The sequence below is a fragment of the Colossoma macropomum genome, unplaced genomic scaffold, assembly GCF_904425465.1.
Source record: "Colossoma macropomum unplaced genomic scaffold, Colossoma_macropomum, whole genome shotgun sequence".
Taxonomy (NCBI): Eukaryota; Metazoa; Chordata; class Actinopteri; order Characiformes; family Serrasalmidae; genus Colossoma; species Colossoma macropomum.
In genome coordinates, this window is record NW_023494786.1 from 3,616,166 (window position 1) to 3,640,235 (window position 24,070).

General features: G+C 41.8%; 1 protein-coding gene across 1 annotated transcript; it reads right to left on the reverse strand.

Annotated features, from left to right (window-relative positions):
* Positions 1-994: 994 nt before the first annotated feature.
* Positions 995-23,931, reverse strand: zgc:162872 (BAR_ACAPs and ArfGap_ACAP domain-containing protein). Its single transcript, XM_036557871.1, has 22 exons — positions 23,707-23,931; positions 23,550-23,607; positions 23,137-23,256; positions 20,738-20,791; positions 20,152-20,210; positions 19,865-20,048; positions 16,640-16,684; positions 16,448-16,543; positions 14,995-15,069; positions 13,775-13,878; positions 13,647-13,698; positions 12,653-12,753; positions 12,292-12,412; positions 11,080-11,255; positions 10,263-10,332; positions 9,877-9,968; positions 7,995-8,074; positions 7,717-7,871; positions 7,510-7,619; positions 6,916-7,026; positions 6,504-6,565; positions 995-5,503 (listed from the first exon to the last, which is right to left on the reverse strand). The coding sequence occupies exons 1-22, from the start codon at positions 23,757-23,759 to the stop codon at positions 5,340-5,342; spliced, it is 2,142 nt and encodes a 713-aa protein (XP_036413764.1). The 5' UTR covers positions 23,760-23,931; the 3' UTR covers positions 995-5,339.
* Between the last annotated feature and the right edge of the window lie 139 nt (positions 23,932-24,070).

The following is a 24,070-nucleotide window of genomic DNA, read 5'->3' on the forward strand; positions in this document are numbered from 1 at the left end:
CAGTGTTTTTCACCTCAGTGGATGATTTGATGTTAGTTTGTCAAAGTAACATTGAAAACAGAAAACCTTTTCATTCTTTTTGGTTCTAGCTAGCGCTAGCTAGTCAGCCTACTCACAGCAGCACTTCCTCTGACTTCTCCATCATGTCCTGCCTGGCACTGGACTTCTCGCAGCCCCATGTACGAGGACTTTCAGTGCTGCTGCTTCTAAACTTCGAACTCTTTGCCACAACCTTGTGGTGACTGGTCTAGCATCTCTTGCTTTAGAGTACTTTCTCTTTTACTGCACACTATTCTTCTGCTAAAAAAACAGTACAGATGAGCATAGCTAATCACCAGCAACACAAGCATACACTGATTCAGTGGTCAGGACCCCCATGGACCCCCACAGAGCAGGTACTATTTGGGTGGTGGATCATTCTCAGCACTGCAGTAACACTGACGTGGTGGTGGTGTGTTAGTGTGTGTTGCGCTGGTCTGAGTGGATCAGACACAGCAGTGCTGCTGGAGTTTTTAAACACCTCAGTGTCACTGCTGGACTGAGAATAGACCACCAACCAAAAAATATCCAGCCAACAGCGTCCTGTGGGCAGCGTTCTGTGACCACTGATGAAGGACCAGAGGATGACCAACACACACTGTGCAGCAGCAGATGAGCTATCGTCTCTGACTTCACATCCACAAGGTGGACTGACAAGGTAGGAGTGTCTAATAGAGTGGACAGTGAGTGGACACAGTGTTTAAAACTCCAGCAGCACTGCTGTGTCTGATCCACTCAGACCAGCGCAACACACACTAACACACCACCACCACGTCAGTGTTACTGCAGTGCTGAGAATGATCCACCACCCAAATAGTACCTGCTCTGTGGGGGTCCATGGGGGTCCTGACCACTGAAGTGAATGTAGAAACAAGGAGGTGGATCTAAATGACCAGTGAATATATATCAGTTTTTCCACACATCCAAGCCACGAACCACATGTTCACACCACAGATGCATTAAATATATTTTATTGTATTAATATTAAAAGACTTTATAGATTTTTAAGACATCACTACATGATTTCAGTCGACATTATTGCAAACGTTTAAACCCGGGTGAGTCCTGGTCCATTAGTGGTCAGTCTCAGAGTAGACCAGCAGGATAAGTTACGTCTAAAAGCAGGACATTGTACTTCAGTGCGGTTTAATGTAACATCATTCAGTGTGACATCAGTAACCACAGTTAGAGCAAAGTAAGAACCAGAGCCAGTTTAGGGGGAGGCTTTATATCACATGCTTGAGTGCTACACACTAGAGGGCGCCAGAGAGAGTCCTGCATGACCAGAAGTGAAAGGAGCTAAAGGGATAAATATGTTTTCTAGCCATTCATAAAGGACCTTCCTTTACTTTTGGAAAAGTAAAAACATTCGTAAGGCTACACGACTCCTACATAACTGAAATAAACCTTTATAAACTCATATGTAAACACAAAATGGACAAAAGCAGCCTTTATGAAACAAATAAGCCTTTAGGAAAGATTTACAGGTTTGGATTATGCCTTCAACATGGCGGTGGTAGTATGAAGGGTGACTGATTGAGGGAGGGGGAGAACTCTGAGAACTTGGCCTGGAGTTCTGGGCAGATTCTGCCTGTCGCTAGAAGGCCGGACCCCCTCATAGCTGTATTAGGACTGATGCAGGACTGAGGAACAGGGAGGAGATGGGGTGGCAGTGGGGTTGTGAACACTTTGTCACGGGAACAAAAGGTGAGGATGTGAATTGACAGGGTGTTAGATTGGAAGGAGGAGGGGTTTCAGACATGTACCTCCCCCCAAACTTCAGTTATAACATAACTAAATTAATGTAGGTTTATGTCATTTGTCATGAAAAGCCTATGTAGTGTTGCGTAGCCGTGAAAGCCGTATCAGCATATTTACACTTTTCTACAGCAAACAGGTTTTAGGCAGTAGGATGCAAGTTTTACTACTACCGTGTGCTGATTGGTTAGCATTACTGCTGCTTAGTGCTGATTGGTTGGCAAGCTGAGTAAAGAGATTGGCGCTCACGATTCACACTTTATGAATGTCTATAAAGGTTTAAGTCAGTCATCATGAAAGGCTTATGTAGGTGTTGTGTAGCCTTGGGAATACTATCCTTTAGTAAATACCCTTCAGCATTACTGCTACTGAGTGCTGATTGGTTGGTGAGCTGATCAGCTCATTGGCTGAGGAAAGTGGTTCATGCTCACTAACGTCATTAACATACATAAGACACAGTTAGAAAGTCCTGAAACTGGAATGCGAAAGCGCTAAAATACATAACAGCAGTGTTGAAATATGTTATGCTGCACTGTGTTGAGAGAATCAATGAATTTGTCTGTTAAAAAAGCTTTAACCATTTACAAACTGCCTTTTTGCCCTGAAGCTCCACAGGAACCCATTCATTCTGGACTCTTGTGAGCGCCCTCTAGTGTCCAGTGCACTTCTCCCCACTAGAACTTCCCTGGTAAGAGCAGTTTCTGAAAAGACAGGAGGCACAGTGACTTTAAATGAAAGGGCAAAGGTCAGGGATCTGCCACTCCAACAGGAGGGCCTGGAATGTGCATCCAAACGTTCACAGACTCTCAGCGTCTACCCCTCATCAACAGTTCCTTCAGAAACTCGGCCAGTGTCAAAGGACAGTTCCTCTGTTCACTTACTTAACCATAAGTCACATGTAGCTCAGTCCCCACAGTATAAGCAGTCACAGTGTGCAAAACTTTGACAGTCAAATTCCATGTTTTGTCAATTTTCTAAGCAAAAAAATAAGCCTTAAAATCCCTTATTACACAATAAGGCTTATTAGTTAGTAATTACAGGGACTTCAATGCAAACCGTCTGAGCTATTCTTAGGTTATAGAGGTGTATAATAAAACTTTGGGCCAGCTGGTGGCCCCTGGCATTAAATTCAGTAAATAAACATCAAGTACGTACTAAAATATGTAGAAGTGTGTCTTTGTAGAGGATGCGGTAACTTCTGCACACTCAGAAAATCAACAAAACTTTTGACCAAGGGTACACAAACTTTTGCACACGGCTGTATAATCAAAGCGTCGACGGCCCAAAAAACCGAGCCCAGTAGCATCAACCGTAGCCACAATTTTAGGGTTCAAAAAGTGACCATAAAGTAAAAAAAAGAATACATACATATTTACTATATCACATTTATGGACATTCTAAACGTTTATACAGAAATAAACTTCCACTGTGACTAAAGGAATGGGTTAAACAAACTGTCTTTTTTAGCTAAATACAGATTAATTAGCCAGCATTAAGGCCTGCATACACGTCCCTTCTTACAGAAATCCCTTTGTTTTTAAATTGCAGGTTTATTACTGCACTGAATGTGTTAATACAACTACTGGTTGACTGACAAACCTAAAAAATAGTTCGTTTTTCAGGTTCACCTCATAGACGTCGCCGTTCAATGAAAGCATTTAACAGGGCAGAGCGGGGCACAACCTATTTTGGTTTCGGCTAAATCATTTTAAACGTTTCCAGCACCTGCTGTTTACAAACAATTCAACTGCAAGGAACAGAGCGAGTGCAAATGTGCCAACTTACCCCACAGGCACGGCTAACTGTAATAGACTGACAGTAAAATGACATGTTTTGTTGATTTTCTTTAAAACTAAAAGTTAACCCCTTAAAATCTCAGGCTTATTACATACTAAGGCTTATTATTTAGTAACTACAGGGACTCCAATGCAAACCGGCTGAGCTACTCTTAGGTTATAACTGTAATACACTGAGGGCCGAGCTATAACAGCCAATGAAATGTCTGGTAAAATTATGAAAAACTCAATTAATTAAATATTATTGTATTTTGTTTGAACAAGACGAGCTTTCCAACCTTAATACATGAACATATCTGCATCAAAACAAATATGACTGCTGAAAAGGAGCTCTAAACTGCGGCAAATGTATTTTTGATGCAAAGTAGAGCAGAAAACAGCATAATAATAATATTTTAATTTACAGGACTTCTATAGTACTTTTGTGATGAATTTGTGCATACAAACTTTCAGCTGTTGTAAATGTATATGGGGGGTAACTAGACTTCTCTGATTATTTGCTTTGGTGGTCTGAGCTGTAACAGTGTGTTAAACTAACCCCCCCGTGTGGAGGCTGTACTTTAGCCTGTCTGGCTCTCACTGTGAGCTGCTTATCTGCTTCTAAACGCTGCTATATGACAAATACCGAGAGGAGATTAAAATAATATAGGTGTGACTTGTGCACAGCTCACTGATCACAAACACTCGTGATGGAAAAAGTTACGTTTATGGTAAGAAACAGTCCTCAGGGTGAATCTGGAGCAATATAAGTTTGATTACTATGAAAATCTGATGATGACGTTGCTATGGGAACACGAGAAGATGACCAGAAGCACATTCTAATGGAAGCTGTTTGACTACATAAAATATCAGTGTTATCTTTAACCCAGTGTTAGGTTGTGCCCCGTTAGCTTTATACAAACAGCCTCTTCAGTCAGAGTTTCATTGCACGTTAACTCATACAGGGCCTGGCAGGTCACGCCATTGACTTCAGTGAAGAAATGCGAGTAAAAAAAAAACTCATTATACTATATTATTATTTATTATTATATTATATACTATTTATTTCATTGCCGCAACCAAGCACATCAAAGTTGTGCTCCGAATAGTTTTTTTGTTGTGAATTATTTGCCCCCATCGAGTTCTCAAGTTTGATATACTCAATATTGAGAACGAACTGGGTTGAAATATAAACTGGATATAAATACAATACTAATAAAAATATTTCACTGTAAATGGACTGGTTTACATATGGTATATATCTTAATATATTGCTAAAAAAAATTAATACATAATTAAAAAACAGTTTTTCAAAAATTGAAACGTTTTTCTTTGTTTTTTTCATTGAAATCCATGACGGGACCTGCCAGGTCCTTGGTGAGTCAATGTGGAATGACACAGTAGCTCCAGTCAGGCCGCTGAACTGCCCACCCACAATCTTTCCTGAACTGACCTAACTCATTATCCAAAGAGCTTTAACTCAAATCTCCGCTCCAACCCTAAACCCAAACCCAACCCCAACTCTAAGCTGCCCTCAGACCGATTCAGGTCAATTCAGTTGAAATGTATGTATGTATTGCTTTTTACAGCAGCCGTCGTCACAGAGCAGCTTTACAGAATTCCAGCCCTGAATAAACAAGCCGAGGGCGACAGCGTCGGGAAACTCGCTACGAGCGGAACACTGAAAGGACTCAAACGGGGGGCCAGCTAAATCCACTCTGGACAGGACAGCCTGAACAGCCCCCTCAGCTCAGCTCCTCCGTCTTTTCATCCCTCCATTCCTCCCGCTGTCCTCTCCGCCCCCGCGGCGGTTTCGTCCACCCCCCCGTCCTCTGTGCTGCGGCTGAACTGCCTGCGGGAGAGGCGCTCGGGATCATGGGACGCCATGTCGCTGAAATCACGGAAAATGTCCTGGAATGTTTCATCATCACCTGAGAAAGGAAGAGAGAGAGAAACAGAGATCAAAGCTACAGAACTGGAGGGGAACAGAGCTGCAATGCTCACAGCGGATCCCTATAACGATAACCCATAACAGATCCCTATAGTCATAACTCATAATGGATCCCTGTAGTAGTAACCCATATTTGATTCCTATAGTCATAATCCATAACAGATTCCTATAATCATAAATCATAACAGATCCCTATAGTCATAACCCATGATGACCCACAGATTCCTACTGTAATAATCCATAATGGATAGATATAGTCATAATCCATGATGGATCCCTATTGACATAACCCAAACAGATTCCTGTTGTTATAACTCATGATGGATCCCTACAGTCATAACCCTTAACGGATTGGTACAGTAATAATGCATAATGGATCTATATAGTTCTAACCCATAACAGATTGTTATAACCCATAGTGGATCCCTAGAGTTATAATGCATAATGGATACTGTAGAGTCATAACCCATAATGGATCCCTACAGTCATAACCCTTAATGGATCCTTATGGTCACAGCCCATAATGGATCATTACAGTAATAACAGATAATGGATCCCGTAAAGTCATAGGCCATAATGGATCCCTAGAGTCATAAACCATAATGGATCCCTACAGTTATAACCCATAACAGATCCCTACAGTCATAACCCATAACAGATCCGTCTAGTTATAACCAATAATGCAATGGGCACAAACACTCTTCCGTGTGGCAGACTGTGGAACTAGATTTCACAGAAAGGAAGATCTCCAGGACCAGGGTTGGTGACCACTGCCATAATGCACACAGTCATAACCCATAACAGATCCCTACAGTTCAAACCCAAAGCAGATTCCTACAGTTATAACACATACTGGATTGTGGGTTTTATATTGTGTTTTTCCAGGACAGTTTATCTCGTTGGACTTCACTGAAACTCATTCTGTGGATGATGTACCTGAAGGTACAGCCCTGCCATGGTGCATTATGGGAACATCTTACCTACAGATCCAAAGAACCCCTCAGAGTCCCTCATTTCCTCATTCATCCGCGCCATTCTCAACCTGCAATACACACACACACACACACATACACACACACACACACACACACATACACACAGACACACACACACACAGAGAGTTATTCAAAATCAATAGACACCAGTAACACACAGACACACACACACACACACACACACACACACACACACACACACACAGACACACAGACACACACACACACACACACACACACACAGAGTTATTCAAAATCAATAGACACCAGTAAAACACAGACACACACACACACACACACACAAACACACACACACACACAGTTATTCAAAATCAACAGACACCAGTAACACACACTCTAACACACACACCCACACCCACACACACTGCTAACTCACAGGGTGACAATGTCAGCGTGAGCTGTTTCTATGGCGATACTGAGCGGATCATTTCCCTTTTCATCCGCTGCGTACTGATTGGCTCCTCTCTTTAACAGCAGACACACCTGCCTGACCAATCACAGCACAGCATGTCACAATCCATTTCTCACAGGAGCCCTAAAAGCTCATTCTGACAGTTTATAGCACAGACAGTTTATATAATATATTTACATAACAATATATATAATAAACATTCAATGCAATATAAACATACAGTATAGTTTAAATAATAAACATACTGTATATTATATATGACAAAACATATGTCTAAAACTCACTGGCCACTTTAGGTACACCTCCATTTTATCTTTACTCATTGTCCATTTTATCAGCTCCATATAGGGTCACTTTGTAGCTCTACAGTTGTGTAATTTGTTAGCCCCCCCTTTACCCAGTTCATTAATGGTCAGGACCCTCACAGGACCACCACAGAGCAAATATTATTAGGAGAAAGTATGGTAAGTGGACCTGATAAACTGGACAAACAGTGTAGAAACAAAGTAGGTGGATCTAAAAGTGGCCACATACAGTATAATGTGCATGTTGTGTTACCCGGTGTGCCCCCGTGTGGCCGCAGCGTGTAGTGCAGCTTGTCCGTGCTGGTCTCTGTAGTTCACATTGGCTCCGTTCTGCAGCAAAAACTCGCACGCCAGTAAAGAACCCTGCACACACACAAACACACACACACACACACACAGTGACCAACTATAATCACACACACTCTCAGGACAAAAGTGATGAAAAAGGGGTGGAGCTTACCCCAATAGCTGCACCAATCAGGGCAGTCCGCCCTGCCTTATCTGGGTTGCTCCAGTTTACGTCCGCTCCCTGGGCCAGCGCCGTTGCCATGGAGACCAGTTCCCCGTCCAGCGCCGCCTGGTACAGCTTCTGTCCCGCCCGCAGCTTCACGGTCTCTATGGAAACAGAGTGGATGGACACACAAACACACAATGTTTCCATATGCATTTCTGAAATGTAGTAATAGTAACAATATCATTGTCAATCTACAAAAATAGCAATGATAAAAATGAGCTCACCAGCATCAGCAGATTCACAGTCCTTCTTCACAAAACTCCGCTCCACATACTTCCTCCTAATCCACACCTCCTTCACCTGACTGACAGAGAGAGAGAGAAAGCGAGACAGAGGTGTGAGAGTGGAGTCTCACAAAGCACATTTGTCTGGGATCCTTCAGCTTCATTTAACAGTAGATCCATTCTCTGTTTAGGTTTAAATAGTTTGACAGTTACAATGAATGACCAATCATGTTAAAGTTGAGCAGTTTATTCAGTGAATGAACAAGAAATCATACTAGGTAAATATGAAAAAGCAACTATAACAGCAAAATCTACACTTTCACCACTGCCACTTACACAATGAAGTTGATATATTAGCTATACTAGTTTCCATTCTAGTTGCATATTCTATTCGTATCTCACAGTTACATGTGACATACGAGTGGCATTGGATTTTAAGGTTACAATTAATTTAAGGTATCAGTGGATTTAAGGTTGCATTGGATTTACAGTAGCAATGGATTTAAGGTATCAGTGGATTTAAGGTGGCATTTTTATTAAGTTAGCAATGGATTTAAGGCAGCAAAAGATTTAAGGTCGCAGGAAATTTAAGGTAGTGGATTAAAGGTTTAAGTGGATTTAAGGAGGCGTTGGATTTATGGGAGCAGGGAATTTAAGGTAGCAATTAATTTAAGGAAGCGGGAGATTTAAAGTGGCAGTGAATTTAAGTTAGCAATTTAGCAATTTAAGTTAGCAAAGTAGGATTTAAGGTAACAAAAGATTTAAAGTTGCAGGTAATTTAAGGTAGCGGTGGATTAAAGGTTTAAGTGGATTTAAGGAGGCACTGGATTTATGGGATCAGTGAATTTAAGGCAGCAATTAATTTAGGGTAGCAGTACATTTAAAGTGGCAGTGAATTTAAGGTAGCAGCTGATTTAAGGTAACAATGGATTTAAGGTATCAAAAGATTTAAGATACCAGTGGATTTAATAGTACAGCAACCACCTAGCAACACCTTACCAACCACGTTGGATACCATAGCAACCGCCTAGCAACATCTATACAACACTTTAGTATTAATCTGTTCTTTCTATGTTATGCAGTCATTTGCACATAATGTAACCAGTGGGGCTCCATGACGTCCACAAGGCCTGATTGGTGCAAGAACTGTTTATAATCTATAACCTGTTATAATCTGTAAGGGGAATTCCACCAATTTTCCAAAATTCCTCCATAATTCAGTGTGTGAGATGTAAACAGAGTGACTCAGAGTGGTTTGGTGTGAAATGGTTCAGATGTCTTTACAGTGGTGGTGATAGGAACCAGGGGTCGCCATGACTACAACACAAATATAGACATTTTATTTACTATCCAGAACCACCAGTGAACCTACACGAGTCTTCTGAGTTTATATGGAATGTTGATGATGAAAATAGTGGAAAATCTGAAATAATAAGTTTTCTTTGGGGACTATTTTGCCTCACAGCGCCCTGCATGTATCCCTCCACCATGAATGGAGTTTAAGTTCTCTAAACTATCATAAAACAGTGTCTCAGTCATCAGGCAGTGAATTCATAACCATTTCATGTAGTAACTTTCTGTGAGGGAGCTTTTAGAGGTGGACGTCTGGTTCCTATCACCACCACTGTGAACAGTTCTGACTCGGTAAGTTTATCTAGAACGGAGCGTTTCACACCAAACCGACTCTGAATGAGTCCGTTTACATCTTAACCACTTAATTATGCAGAATTTTTGAAAACTGGTTGCCTTGGAGCAAGTTGGGCATGCAGAATAAGTTGCTGGTATAAAGTGATCCACTGTGTGCGACAGGTAATCCAGGTCTAGATTAAGCTGTAATTCCTCCTGGAGTTTGTTTATTGTGTTTGTACTGTTGCGTCCTTACCGAGCGCTCTGAGGATCGGGCTTTTCCAGTCCGTCAGATGGACTACATTCATAAATGCCGTTAATGACATCATTACCCAGAACGCACAGCAGCTACAGGGAGCAGAATTAAAGAGATTAGTTAAAGAAATCAAAGAAACTCTGTTACTGACCTCAATCACAACAACAGAACACATTTCCATAATTCTTTTATAAACAGAGATATTATCATTATTAGAACATATTAAACTCTACAGATAGTAAAACTCAGTAATTTCTTCATGTAATTCAGTTCATGTAATTCTATTCAGTATCATTTAAAAGCTGTAAGCTGACCTCAGATCAGTATCCTTACTGTGTGATAAATACAGGCCACTATTAGTAGGTCTGAGGAGGCGGCTCGGTTACCTTCAGCTGTTCTGGGTCCCAGGAATCCAGAGTGAGCGAACGCACCTTAGACAGGTGAACACCCAGACTCCTAAAACACATTACAACAACGTTTTAATACTAATCATCATCGTTTGATGTGTATTTGATACAATGTTTATGATGTTCTGTTCATCAATCCAATATAAACAGAAAGGACTATCAACAGGTGCTACTTTTGTACATTAGGTGGCACTGTGTGCCTTTTACTCTCTACACAGAGAGGGAGAAGAAGTCTAGCCGTTCACTCACGACACCACAAACCAGTGGGACAGTTAGCAGAGTTAGTCTTTAACATCTACAATAGTGTTCAAAACAAAACTATTGATTACATATGAATTATATATAGATTTAATAATGTGTCCAGAATGTTGACTACAGCTGTAGAAGATTCTGATATGGCAGATAAAATCATTTAAAAAAATAATAACTATCCAGAATTCACCAAACTTTACAGATAAAATATAAAAAAGTAATGTAAAGATATAACTACAGTGTATACAAGTATATGCATGTATATAAGTATATAAACGTATATATATATATATATATATATATATATGTATATATATATATATATTACGCCAAAACAAGCCTCTTGTTACCATTAGAGTTGAAAATACTACTCAGACTCAAACTAAGAAATGTTTAGAATAATAAGCATTAATTAACGACACTGAACGATATGGAAAAATATTTGTTATAATATATTATATGATATATTATATGATATATTTTTGGCTCTGTCACTCAGCCCTGACTTAAAGGAGAACAGATAAATGTATTGATTATTAATGACCTGTGTATCCCGGAGCACTCGATGCAGACGGTGATGCCGAGGTTTACACTCGCCCAGCGAGGCTCCGCCTCCCCGCAGTCGCAGCAGCGACGGTTACCGTGGCCACGGAGAGCCACGCCCAGAGCAGCCGGCAAGGAGGGGGGGTCAGGAACCGGGACGGGGGGTGAGGGTTTCACCTGAACACAGACAGACAGAACCAGAACAGTCAAAACACTGGACACTGGACACCAAGAGGGCTGTTAATATTATTAATTATTATAATATAAACACAACTGATACTGAGACCCGGAAACTCAATGTTTACTTTCTTTTTGGATTTACAAACAATGCAGCCAGGGTTAATCATTTAACACAAACCTGAATTATTTAATGCTTTTAAATTGGATTTGTAATGAGACCAAATTGTCATTACAGCAAGAAAAATGTGTAAATAATGTTTTTTTCCAGCTTTTCGTTTTAAACTTTCTCTGTACTATTTTTGGACCAAGAATTTGAAAACTAATTATTATAATGCAATTAGGGGTCCGCAGGTCTGAGAGCTCTAGTACAAATGAGTTCCTACTTTAATTTAAGTTTAATTAAAGTTTCTCATTACAAACTATATGATCAGCAGAACTATTTGAGTGACGGCTCTCCAGCTGCAGGGCCTCCGCAGGTTTGTGCAAAAGTCTCTGATCAGCAGATCAGATCCAGCTGAGGGTCGTCAGACTATAGAGATCAGACTAAAAACAATGCATTTGTATAAAGACTATTTGGAGAGCGAATATTTCACTTCTCATAAAGTTTCTTTCCAAAATTTTAATACTGTCTGTTGTTTATTTCCAGGTTTACAGTGTGATCTCAGACTTTTGCCCACGACTGAATATATTTGAAACAGATTTCTGTTAATAGTATTTTTTTTTTTTGCATTGACAATATTTTTAATATGATGCCTTTAATATTAAAAATAATGAAGTGGTGAAATAATACATTGTTATAAAAAAATATTAAAAAGGAAAACAGTGAATACATTTTGATGAAGTGAATCAAAAATGGCAAAAATAGAATAACGAATAATTAAACGTTTTTGTTGTACCCTACAGAGTCCCATTAATCCACTATACTGTATGAAAACTGTATTATTTGAACATCTGCATGATGATTGACAGTTGAATATTTATGGACATGGTTTCGTGAGACTGACCCAAAACACTGTGTGTGTGCTGTCGGTACCTGAGTGCTTTCAGACTCTTTCTCAGACACTTTCTCTCGGTAAGCGATGTCAATGCAGCTCTGCACAGCGTCAATCCAGGCCATCTTTAACTCCTCCGAGTCCGCCTGTAATACACAACACCTACACACACACACACACACACACACACACACACACACAGACAAATAAGACTAACATTAACACTAATTCAGAATTCTATATGTCCACCTGCAACATCAGCTGCTTTCTACTTTATGCAAATGAATGTGGCAGCCGCACTGAGTTTGGCCAATCAGGCAAAAGTAGGCTAATGATGATAAAACTTTGAAAATAGAGACATTTTCATGTGGAGTTTGTTCCCACAGAGTGCACTTGACTTACTTCTGCACACTCAGGAGCTCGAAACAAAAACGCCGGTCTATCGAATCCAGAGACTTCACTGCACACAGCCGCAAGTCATCGAACAGCACCACCGGCTGCTCCTGCACACAAACACACATACATTAAACACCACCATAGCTTAGATCGGAACTGTATGACATTTAATCTACAGAACAAAACTTTCAATAGGATCTGCTTTGCTATCCTCTGTATAGACCTCCTGTGTCCTTCATCTGTTCCTTGACCTCCATTTCACAGACCTGCTTCATCCTAGACATCATAGACCTGCTGTATCCTCCACTACATAGACCTGCTTTATTATCCTCTCCATAGACCTCCTCTATCCTTTATCCACTCACCTGCTTTATCCTCCACTACATAGACCTGCTTTATTATCCTCTCCATAGACTTGTTCTCTCCTCCACTCCATAGACCCGCTTTATTTTCTACTCTATAGACCTGCTTCATTCTCCACTCCATAGAGCTGCTCTCTCCTCCACTCCATAGAGCTGCTCTCCTCCACTCCATAGAGCTGCTCTCTCCTCCACTCCATAGAGCTGCTCTCTCCTCCACTCCATAGACCTGCTTTATCCTCCACTTCATAGACCTGCTTTATCCTCCACTCCATAGACCTGCTTTATCCTCCACTCCATAGAGCTGCTCTCTCCTCCACTCCATAGAGCTGCTTTATCCTCCACTTCATAGACCTGCTTTATCCTCCACTCCATAGACCTGCTTTATCCTCCACTCCATAGACCTGCTTTATCCTCCACTCCATAGAGCTGCTCTCTCCTCCACTCCATAGAGCTGCTTTATCCTCCACTTCATAGACCAGCTTTATCCTCCACTTCATAGACCTGCTTTATCCTCCACTCCATAGACCTGCTTTATCCTCCACTCCATAGAGTTGCTTTATTCTCCACTCTATAGACCTGCTGTATCTCCTACATCTAAGACACATTTAATAAGCTCTCTCTAATCAGTGTGCGATTACCTTGTGTGTCTTTGTGTACAGCAGCTGGTTATTATTGGTGGAAAACCAGCACCTGAATTAGAAGAAAACAATGGTTAGTGGAGACAATTAGAGAACCAGAAAGTGGAATCTATCTCTCTTTCTCTCACCTCTTCCACATCTTATTCTTCTTGCGAGAGCGTTTGAAGAGGTAGCCCTGAATGACGCCTCCATTGGACGGACTCAACACCACCACAGACTCGCCACAGGCATCCTGCAAAATCAGCAAACACCAATCACTACAGAAACAACAAACACCAGAGTGTAAAACAACAAAGCTCCAAATACTGCAAGACAAATAAACAAAACAACAAAGACCAAATACTTTAAAAACGACAAACACAGGCTTATTACAGGCTAACAGTCAACACAAACAGTGCACTGTAACATTCCAGCCCACAGCTACGTTAGCATAACTCATAAGTACATTACCACGGTCACATCTGCTGCTGACAACGCCCCTCCTCACCAGCAGAGGTCACTATTGCCTGAATACTGATTTAGATCATGCATCTGAGTTTAATCAGAAGCCATTTTGTTCAGTATTTATACCCTGTGTTTTCAGCTACATCTCGCAAAGTCTTGTTCGATTATCCAGGACCCCCATGGACCCTCACAGAGCAGGTACTATTTGGGTGGTGGATCATTCTCAGCACTGCAGTAACACTGACGTGGTGGTGGTGTGTTAGTGTGTGTTGCGCTGGTCTGAGTGGATCAGACACAGCAGTGCTGCTGGAGTTTTTACACACCTCAGTGTCACTGCTGGACTGAGAATAGACCACCAACCAAAAATATCCAGCCAACAGCGTCCTGTGGGCAGCGTCCTGTGACCACTGATGAAGGACTAGAGGATGACCAACACAAACTGTGCAGCAGCAGATGAGCTATCGTCTCTGACTTTACATCTACAAGGTGGACTGACAAGGTAGGAGTGTCTAATAGAGTGGACAGTGAGTGGACACAGTGTTTAAAAACTCCAGCAGCACTGCTGTGTCTGATCCACTTGTACCAGCGCAACACACACTAACACACCACCACCACGTCAGTGTTACTGCAGTGCTGAGAATGACCCACCACCCAAATAGTACCTGCTCTGTGAGGGTCCATGGGGGTCCTGACCACTGAAGAACAGGGTAAAAGGGGGCTAACAAAGTATGCAGAGAAACAGATGGACTACAGTCTGTAACTGTAGAACTACAAAGTGCACCTTTATAGTAAGTGGAGCTGATAAAATGGACAATGAGCATAGAAACAAAGAGGTGGTCAGAATGTTATGCCTGATCGGTGTTTATCTCGACTGCCTGCAGTTGTGCACTGCTCCGCTACTCACCCTCTGCTGGACGAGCAGGTGCTGGTTTTCCAGATCTTTCCTCTTAGCCGTACACTCAGTGGACAGCTGGGCCAGCTGTAGAAAAAACATTCAGTTCAGTTCATGTTTAAACCGAATCACTAAATACAACCACGACTGAGAAAGAGGCAGCTCGGTGGAGCAACATCTACTACAGCTTTAATTCTGGTGTCACCAACACTGAGGCACCAGTCAGGGACTCATATCAGGGACTCGAATATGGAGAAGGGCCACCGTCAGAACGAACACTACCACTATTATGCTGGATGATAATGATTTGTTTTGCTGTACGTGACCTGAAATGATCAACAATGGTCCTGTTATGTACGTCTGAGTCCACAGTGAGGCTGATTAAAGCAATAAGCCACGAGAGGCTGTGCGTTGCTGTGATTTTACCACGGGGAAGGGTGTTATTAGGCACAACGCAAAGCGGAGTAAAACTCCCTTCTCTGTGATTAAATCACTGTATTTTTTTATAAAACAGCAGCCAAAATAAAATACGACAAAATACAAAATTTTATTATTAAGTTATTATGAATAATAATCAACATAAACAAGTATTCTACCAAGAAATGTAGTTCCTTAAGAGTACAGTATCGTTGCCAAGCAACCATGGAACGCTGAATGAGGAGAACGTTTGGTCGCCCACCGCTGTACACAGTCATTTTATGAATGTTTTTCAACTTTTTGTCATAGAACAATAAGCGTATCGCTGCTGTCGGAAGAAAACCTCGTATCTCCATTTTTGTCATTTTTTGTTTTTAACATAATTTAAAAATGCCTGTTGCCCTTTATATTGTGGGTAAATTGAATGAAAAACAGACTAAAAGAAATGGCCCAAAATTACTTGGACAAAACTTCTGGTTCCATTGACTTACATTAAAAGTAAAGCATGTTTTCTCCTTCTCCTGTAAAGTTACCATTTTGGAGATACAGGGTTTTGTCTCCGACAACAGTGATATAATAACACAACACTGTTTAATGCAAAGACTTTCGCCTTATAAGTACGTTTTGACGAACATTTAAAGCATGTAATCCATTCAAGGGACATTCTTAGACTTTTATACTGCCGTTTTACAGTGAATCATAACGTAAGGACTTTAATTCAAGCCTGCTTGCTTAATTATTTCGTTGTAGCCTGTAAGCTAGATGACCAGCCCAGTTCTAGTTAAGAACATAAGTTGGCAGCCGCTCAGTTTAAACAAAAACTTCATCAGTTCACTCGGTGCTCCATGCGAGCAGCATGAGAGTCAAAGATTATCCACTAACAGCATAAGGGTGTTTCGTGGTGCAGTGATACAGAGTCCAGTTGTTGTGAGGCGGTCAGTGAGCGTATATCGTGGATTTCGCAACGGCTTCGAACGCGGCTCAGCCAATCGGATTTTAGGACCAGAACCGTTTAATAATTATGGTTACACTAGGGTTAGAATCATACCTCGGATGCCATCGTCTTCATGGTGGGTTCGAGGTCTCTCAGCAGGTCGAACCCCTGATGGAAAAACGTATACTGCGCGTGGAAGTAAGAGAACACCTACACAACAAACACGAAGAATCTCACGTAAGACAGAAGCAACACCTCACTGTCTTTACTGGTTTACATTCAAGCCCTTTTTCTCAGGACACTTACTGAGTTCAGGATGTCCAGCTTCTGCTGAACCTTGAAATTATTCAGCTGGAAAAGAAAGACAAGGGAAAAAGGATCAGCGTCCATCCCAGTTCTGTTCATTTCCCCCCAAAGAATTCAGGATAAAATCAACCATTCAGTGTCTTTACTGTCCTGTATTTAAACCTGTGCTGTAAAGAAAAAGAGGGGTGGGCGATATGGCGAAAATATGATATCACGATAATTCATGACTCTGTTTTCTCTCATATTTAGTTTCTGATGACACAGATGTAAATTTATTTAGGCTGCACCTAATAGTTTATTCTCTTTGTACTATTATTGGTGTTATTTATACCACATTATTTATTATTTATTTTATTGAATGTCGTTATCTTTATCTTCTGTTTACGGTGTCCTTAAGTATCTGAAAAGGTGCTTGTAAAAAATATACAAAAATATTATTATTATTATAAAAATAAAATTCTATTCTCCAGCCCACGACTGCCAAAAACATATATAAAAAATATATACGATGTGCTCAGAAAAGTGATATAATTTATCACGATAACGACAGAATGTTTTTCTTGACTTCATTCTTCAGAAAAAAATTACGAGAAATTGTTACATTTCAAACAACTTTTTAAGAATTCTGTTATTTTCTTAACTATTTTAAGAAAATTTATTTAGATTCTAAGAATAAGTGTTATTCTTGGAAATATTACGTTCTTATATGTTTTCTTATCTTTACGACAGCTTATCTCTACGACCTAAATTTATCTTGGCGCCGCCTCTTTTTTCCTATTGGCTGTTTTTTTTTTTCATCAGCTCTAAATCTTGTTTGCTACATTTTTTAAACACTTAGTTTGATGTTTTTCCTTCATTTTGCTCCTCTGAGTGGATTAATCTAAATAACGGAAATAACAGTTCGTACAAATTCAAACTATCTTGCATCGTTTATGGTCCATGGTAAAATGCAACATAGCCGAGATAATAAAACACTGAAGATTTCCTTAATAAAGTCTTAAGAAAATAATTAAGATTATGTTAAGAGAATATCAGAGAACTATCAAGAATTACATTTAAGAACATTCTTCCGAACTTCTTAGTGTTTGTTGTAAGATCCTTTGCAAGTTTTTTTCTTAAGAAAGTTTTCGTGAATCCGGCCCCTGAGCTAGTCTTGGCCTTCTTGGTGGTAACGTCATTTGGGTTCAGAGATTAACGTCCTGTATAAAGGACATTAAAGCCTTGAACCCAGAGCTGGTCAGTATGACAACAATATATAATATTTTAGATAGTCGTGGGCTGGAGGTTTGGGAACCAGCCCCGTGACCGTAAGGTCACTGGTTTGATCCCCTGAGTCGACAGTATGTGACTGAAGTGCTCTTGAGCAAGACACCTAACCCCCAACTGCTTCCTGGGCGCTGTGGATAGGGCTGCCCACCGCTCTGGGCAAGTGTGCTCACAGCCCCCTAGTGTGTGTGTGTTCACTAGTGTGTATGTGGTGTTTCACTGCACGGATGGGTGAAATGAGGAGGTGAAATTTCCCCGTTGTGGGACTCAGAAGGGTCACTTAATCTAAACATAATAACCATGTAATATCACGATTCATTAAGCAGTTTTCCGATACACAATATTTATTTTTTCTGACGTGATACATTAGAACAGGCAACATTTAAAAAACAACGCTTAAAAATTATGAACATAATTATTTACACTCCACATTTCACAGCCTGTCCTGCCCCATATCCAATAAACAGGACTAATTATGGCGTCTTTGTTCTCAAACATGCAGTTGGGAAGGTTTTTTAAACACTGACGACATCCATCAAATGCCCTGAAAAGCATTCAGTGACATATTCTGGCACAATTTATCATGATAATGATAAATAAAGTCATATTGCTCAGCCCCATATGTAGCTACATGTTTTCAATCCTTAATCATGAGCCAGAAATGACAGCAGAAGCCAAATCCTGCACTGCAAGTTTAATCCTGGGGTTTGATTTCACAGTTTGACTGTCTAATTTGTGCGTCTGACCAAACGAAGCCCCGAGCAGTGAATTCCTGTAAGGTATTTAAATGTGTCCACAGTCACAGGAACCTTACTGTGTTCTAACCTGCACTGATAAACCCAGAATAAAGCAGGCAGAGTTCCAGGCGGAGTTCAGAGGTAATCCAGAGTAAACACTGTGCAGAGTTAAAGGTAAACACACGCCGAGGCGAGTCCAGGACCAACACATCCGGGATTTACTCTCACTGCCTCACCGCTGCAAACACACACAGCCAATGAGATTACAGCGTTCAGCCGCCCCCAGCACGGGTTCCCCACCACACACAAACACCTCACGCTTTTACTGATAATGTGTCTCAAAGGGCAGAGACAGAAGACCACCCAGCCAACACCGTCAGCCCGAACACCGGAATATCAGGATATTCTGGAACCGCTTTAAATAACCTGGCCTTCATTTACAACAGCAGAGACCCAGAACCCCCTGACAACAAACACCATTCAGATCATTCACACCACATACAGATAATCTGGGCTAGGGCTAAACTGGGCTCGGGCTAAACCTGGGCTAGGGCTAAACCTGGGCGAGGGCTAAACTGGGCTAGGGCCAAACCTGGGCTAGGGCTAATTTGAGCTAGGGTTAATCTGAACTAGGGAGTAGTTGTGTGTTGTGTAGCTGTGAAGTTGTCTAGTTGTTTGTTGTATAGTTCTGTGTAGGTGTGTTGTGTAGTTGTATTGTTTTGTAGCTGTGTAGGTGTGTTGTGTAGTCATGTAGTATTGTGTTGTGTAGTTGTGTGTTGTGTAGTTGTGTGTTTTGTAGTGTATTGTTGTGTAGTTGTGTGTACTGTAGTTGTGTTTGTGTAGTCATGTAGTTGTGTGTTGTGTAGTTGTGTGGTGTGTAGTTGTGTGGTCATGTGTTGTGTAGTCATGTGTTGTGTAGTCATGTGTTGTGTGTTGTGTAATCGTGTAGTTGTGTTGTGTGTTGTGTAGTTGTGTAGTAGTGTGTTGTGTAGTTGTGTGTAGTTGTGTGTAGGTGTGTTGCGTAGTCATGCAGTTGTGTGGTTGTGTAGTTGTATAGTTATGTGTTGTGTGTTGTGTAGTTGTGTGTTGTGTAGTTGTGTGTAGGTGTGTTGTGTAGTCATGTAGTTGTGTGGTTGTGTGGTTGTGTCTAGTCGTGTGGTTGTGTGTAGTTGTGCGTTGTGTGTTGTGTAGTTGTGTGTTGTGTCGTCGTGTAGTTGTGTACCTGCAGGCAGTAGTCCAGGGCGAAGTGCTGGAAACACTTGCGCGTGGCGATCAGCAGGTGACTGGCTCTTTCTGCCTCTGCAGGTTTGTTCGGGGAGATCTGAGCGTTTTTCACTGCAGCCAACTCCACATCGCCCCCTATCCTCACAAACTCACGCTGCGCCTCGCGCATCTGCGGCAGGAACCTGCATGAGAAACACGCGCGCACACACACACGCGTTACACTGTGCAGACAGCATCACACACTCGTCTAAAAGGCGGTGATTTAGTGTGTTTGTGATGACGCACTGTGACAGGAGGTGAGTGAGCTGCTGGGTGATCGCCCTCTGACTCTGATCCAGCAGCATCTGAACAGAAGCATACATGATATTAGTGTTATTATTATTATTATTATTACATATAAAACATTCTCAAACACAAATATGCTGTAGATCTAATATACTGTTTCATACATACATTAGCAGATGGTTTAACCTGTGAAGTAAAACAATATTTAGGACAGACTTTATCTATAAATATTTAACTGATGTAGCACATCCGGAGCGGTTTGCTCTGGCAGGTGAATGTGAACTTATGAATCTCGTCTTATTAGCCTGTTATTGGTGTTTTATAACAGACTCTCTGATTCCTGCCTGAGCAGTGAACTGAACCCTGCAGCTCACAGCTGTTCACAACAACCACACAGACAAAAAGCCTCGGTTTCATCAAAAGGAAGCAGCCATTTTGGTTAATCTGGACTTCACACTCTGTAAAAATATTAAAAATGACTCTTGAACATTTCTGGAATCGAACAGAGCGAAAAAAGTCAAAGATATGAGACTTTAATGTGATGAAATCATCTATAACCCAAATGTAATTAGAGTGAGTGACTCACTGTGTGGAACTGGATCATCTCCTGCAGGCCCTGGTTAAACTGACGCAGGCAATTCTGAACACAAACACAGATTAAGGGACAGAGTCAGTGGGTTCTGGACTCGAGTGACGAGGCAGCGACTCTACAGCTCACACACGATGGCCGTTCATACAGCGTCTGCGTCGGGATGTTCAGCTGAACTACATTCTGGAAATCCACACTGATCACAACACAGATCTACAGACAACATACAGAGTCACTGTTACATACTGTTGCATATTAGGAGGCGACGGGTCGCTAATATTGCCTCAAGTCTGTCTTGGGTGGGTGAGTTCGAGGCAGCTCTGGTTGTCACGTGTGGGCGTGTACACTGTCGAGCTCCTCTGACACGAAAATGTAAAAATATATACTGTACATATCCTGTTGCTGGAAGAAAACTTCGTATCTCCAAAATAGTAACTTTACAGGAGAAGGAAAAAACCTACTTTACTTAGAATGTAAGTCAATGGAACCAGACGTCTTTCCAAGTCATTTTGGGCTGTTTCTTTTGGTCCATTCATCATGAAATTCACAAACAATGTAAAGGGAAACAGGCATTTTCAAATTATGTCAAAAACTGAAAAACGACAAAAATGGAGATAGAAGGTTTTCTTCTGACAACAGCGATATATATATATATATATATATGCATAAAATATGAAACGTGGTTATACATTTATAAGTTTCTCCTCTATATTTCAAACAATACCGTTGGGAATAGGAATGAAACACTGGTGGGAACAAAAAGTTCAGAGAGGAGATGCTGGGGACCTCGGACTCCCGTGTCTACGACTGGTCAGAGGCTTTTGTTTGAGCCCATCAGTAAGTTTAGCTACGTTCACATTACAAGCCTCGTTACTCAAATCTGATTTCTTGCTCAGATCCGATCTTTCTGACGCAATGGTTCACACTCGTTTAGGTAAGTGACTCAAATCTGTCATTAATGTGACGAACCGGCGTCCTGAAATGACCCTCATGAGCTCATCCTACTCAGTAACGTCATCATCAGCACAAACTAACGAGCAGAACGAGCTTCGCTGAGAAGATCATTAACTCTGATCAGCTCTCAGCTTCGTTATTAGAGCGAGACGAAGGAGAAAAAGGTGAGATGAGCTGCTTTTCCACCGTTTACAGGCTTTAACGTCTGTTCGGCGCTGCTGCCATGGTAACGCTGAATGATGGGGCAGCGCAGTGGGAAAAAAGCACATGAATTCCGATCTGAGCGTCACATTCTCATGGTCGCATGGCCACGAATCAGATACATATCCAATCTAGGACCTCATATGACACAGTGACACAGGTCGGATTTGAAAAGATCAGATTTGTGTCCACACAGCCCTGAAAACATCAGATCTGAGTCACATTAGGGAAAAAAATCAGATTTGTGCCACTTCAGCCTGGTAATGTGAACGTAGCCTTTGTTACTTCACCGCATCATAGTTCATTTGCATAAAGTTGCCCCTTAATCGCAGCTACATCGTGGACCATAGGAAACGACAGGGCGCCTTCACCATAACATCACTTTTTTTCACAAACACTGTATCACTCCGCTGAGACGCCGTTGCTAAGCAACGACTTTGACAGGTGTAGGAGACGCTCAAGCCATTTGAATGTTTTTACTTCTTACTTTGCCACAAACAGAAAATGGACACTTTTAAGAGCACATTTGACCGACAGCCGATTTGGTCAGACTCTGAAGATGAGACGACACTAAATTTCCAAACTGTCATCACCACCGAGCAGCTTTTCAGTCGGCAGCTGTGACAGAAGAACAGCTAAACAACCTGGAATCAGCCAGAAATGAACCCAACACCATTCGCCAAACTAAATGGGCTGTAAGATGCTTTACAGACTGGCTGGAACAAAACAACATTAATATTGATCTGGCAAAAACTGACAAAACTGAGCTAAACTTGATATTGTGGCACTTTTCCAGGTTGTTTAGCTGTTCTTCTGTCACAGCTGCCGACTGAAAAGCTGCTCAGTGGTGATGACAGTTTGGGAATTTAGTGTAAGGAGCTGGAGAACGAACTGCCGGCTGTGCAGCGAGTGGGCGGAGCTCTGCTTGTTAAGGAACTATAATTTGGTGAAGGAACTGAGAACATTAAAACATATTAAACGCCGCGTTCACGGCCCAGTTTATTAATATATTACTTTATTTATTTAACTGTTGTATAAAAGCAATAGAACACTCGAGGAGTGTGTTATCGCCAACAACATCGCGGCTGTGATGATCTACAGCGACCAAATCACAGCAGCGATGTTATTTCGAGAAAACACACTCCCTCTCGGGTTCTACTGCTTAAAAACGATATAATCATGAAATAATGAGTGTATGGAGCTCACAGGTTCTTCAAGTTCTTCAAATCACCCTCACTCACCGATATGACGGTGTGTTTGTTGTGGTAGTGTGTGAACTCGGCCAGCGCAGACAGGAAGAGCTGATTACACTCTGCATACGCCTGACCCGCCTCCACCATCCTACTGCACAGCTTCACCACCTGAGAGACACACAGACACACAGACAGACAGACAGACAGACAGTGAGCACAAGGTGGGTGTTTCTAATAAAGTGGCCAGTTAGTAGAAGCACAAGGCGAGTGTTTCTAATAAAATGGCCAGTCAGCGGAAACACAAGGTGAGTGTTTCTAATAAAGTGGCCAGTTAGTAGAAGCACAAGGTGGGTGTTTCTAATAAAGTGGCCAGTTAGTGGAAGTAGAAGGTGGGTGTTTCTAATAAAATGGCCAGTGTGTGGAAGCAGGTAAGTGTTTGTAGTCAAATGCAGTAACGTCACCTTTTCTATGCGACCTTCCAGCTCTTCTACGTCACTCTCGTGCTGGTCCAGCGACTGCCTGCGGTGACGTCAGAAGAAACGCAAATGAACAAACGCATAAACAGATAAATAAACGCCGGCGTGTGTCCGTTTACCGGCTGTGCGGGTTGCCGCGTACCTGAACGAGGGCGAGTCCCGCACGCACTCCTCAAACCGCAGGAACCCGTCCATACTGCGGCTGAACACCCGGGTTTGGCTCAGACCTGAACGCGCCGCATCACCCCGGCGGTGTTCGCCGTGTCCCGCGCTCCGCCGAGGCCGTTAATCAGCTGTTGTTGTTTACTGTTGGTTATTTATTACTGCAGTAATTACTCCTCCGCTTACCGACTCCACTCGCATAACGGGAAACGGGAAACGCATCATAGGGGGAAACGCATCACAAGCCCCGCCCCTCCTGCGCTGTGATAGGCTGGACGCGTCCCACCTCCTGCGCTGTGATAGGCTGTTGGTTTGCCTTCGCCGGCAGCCCGCCTATCAGAGAG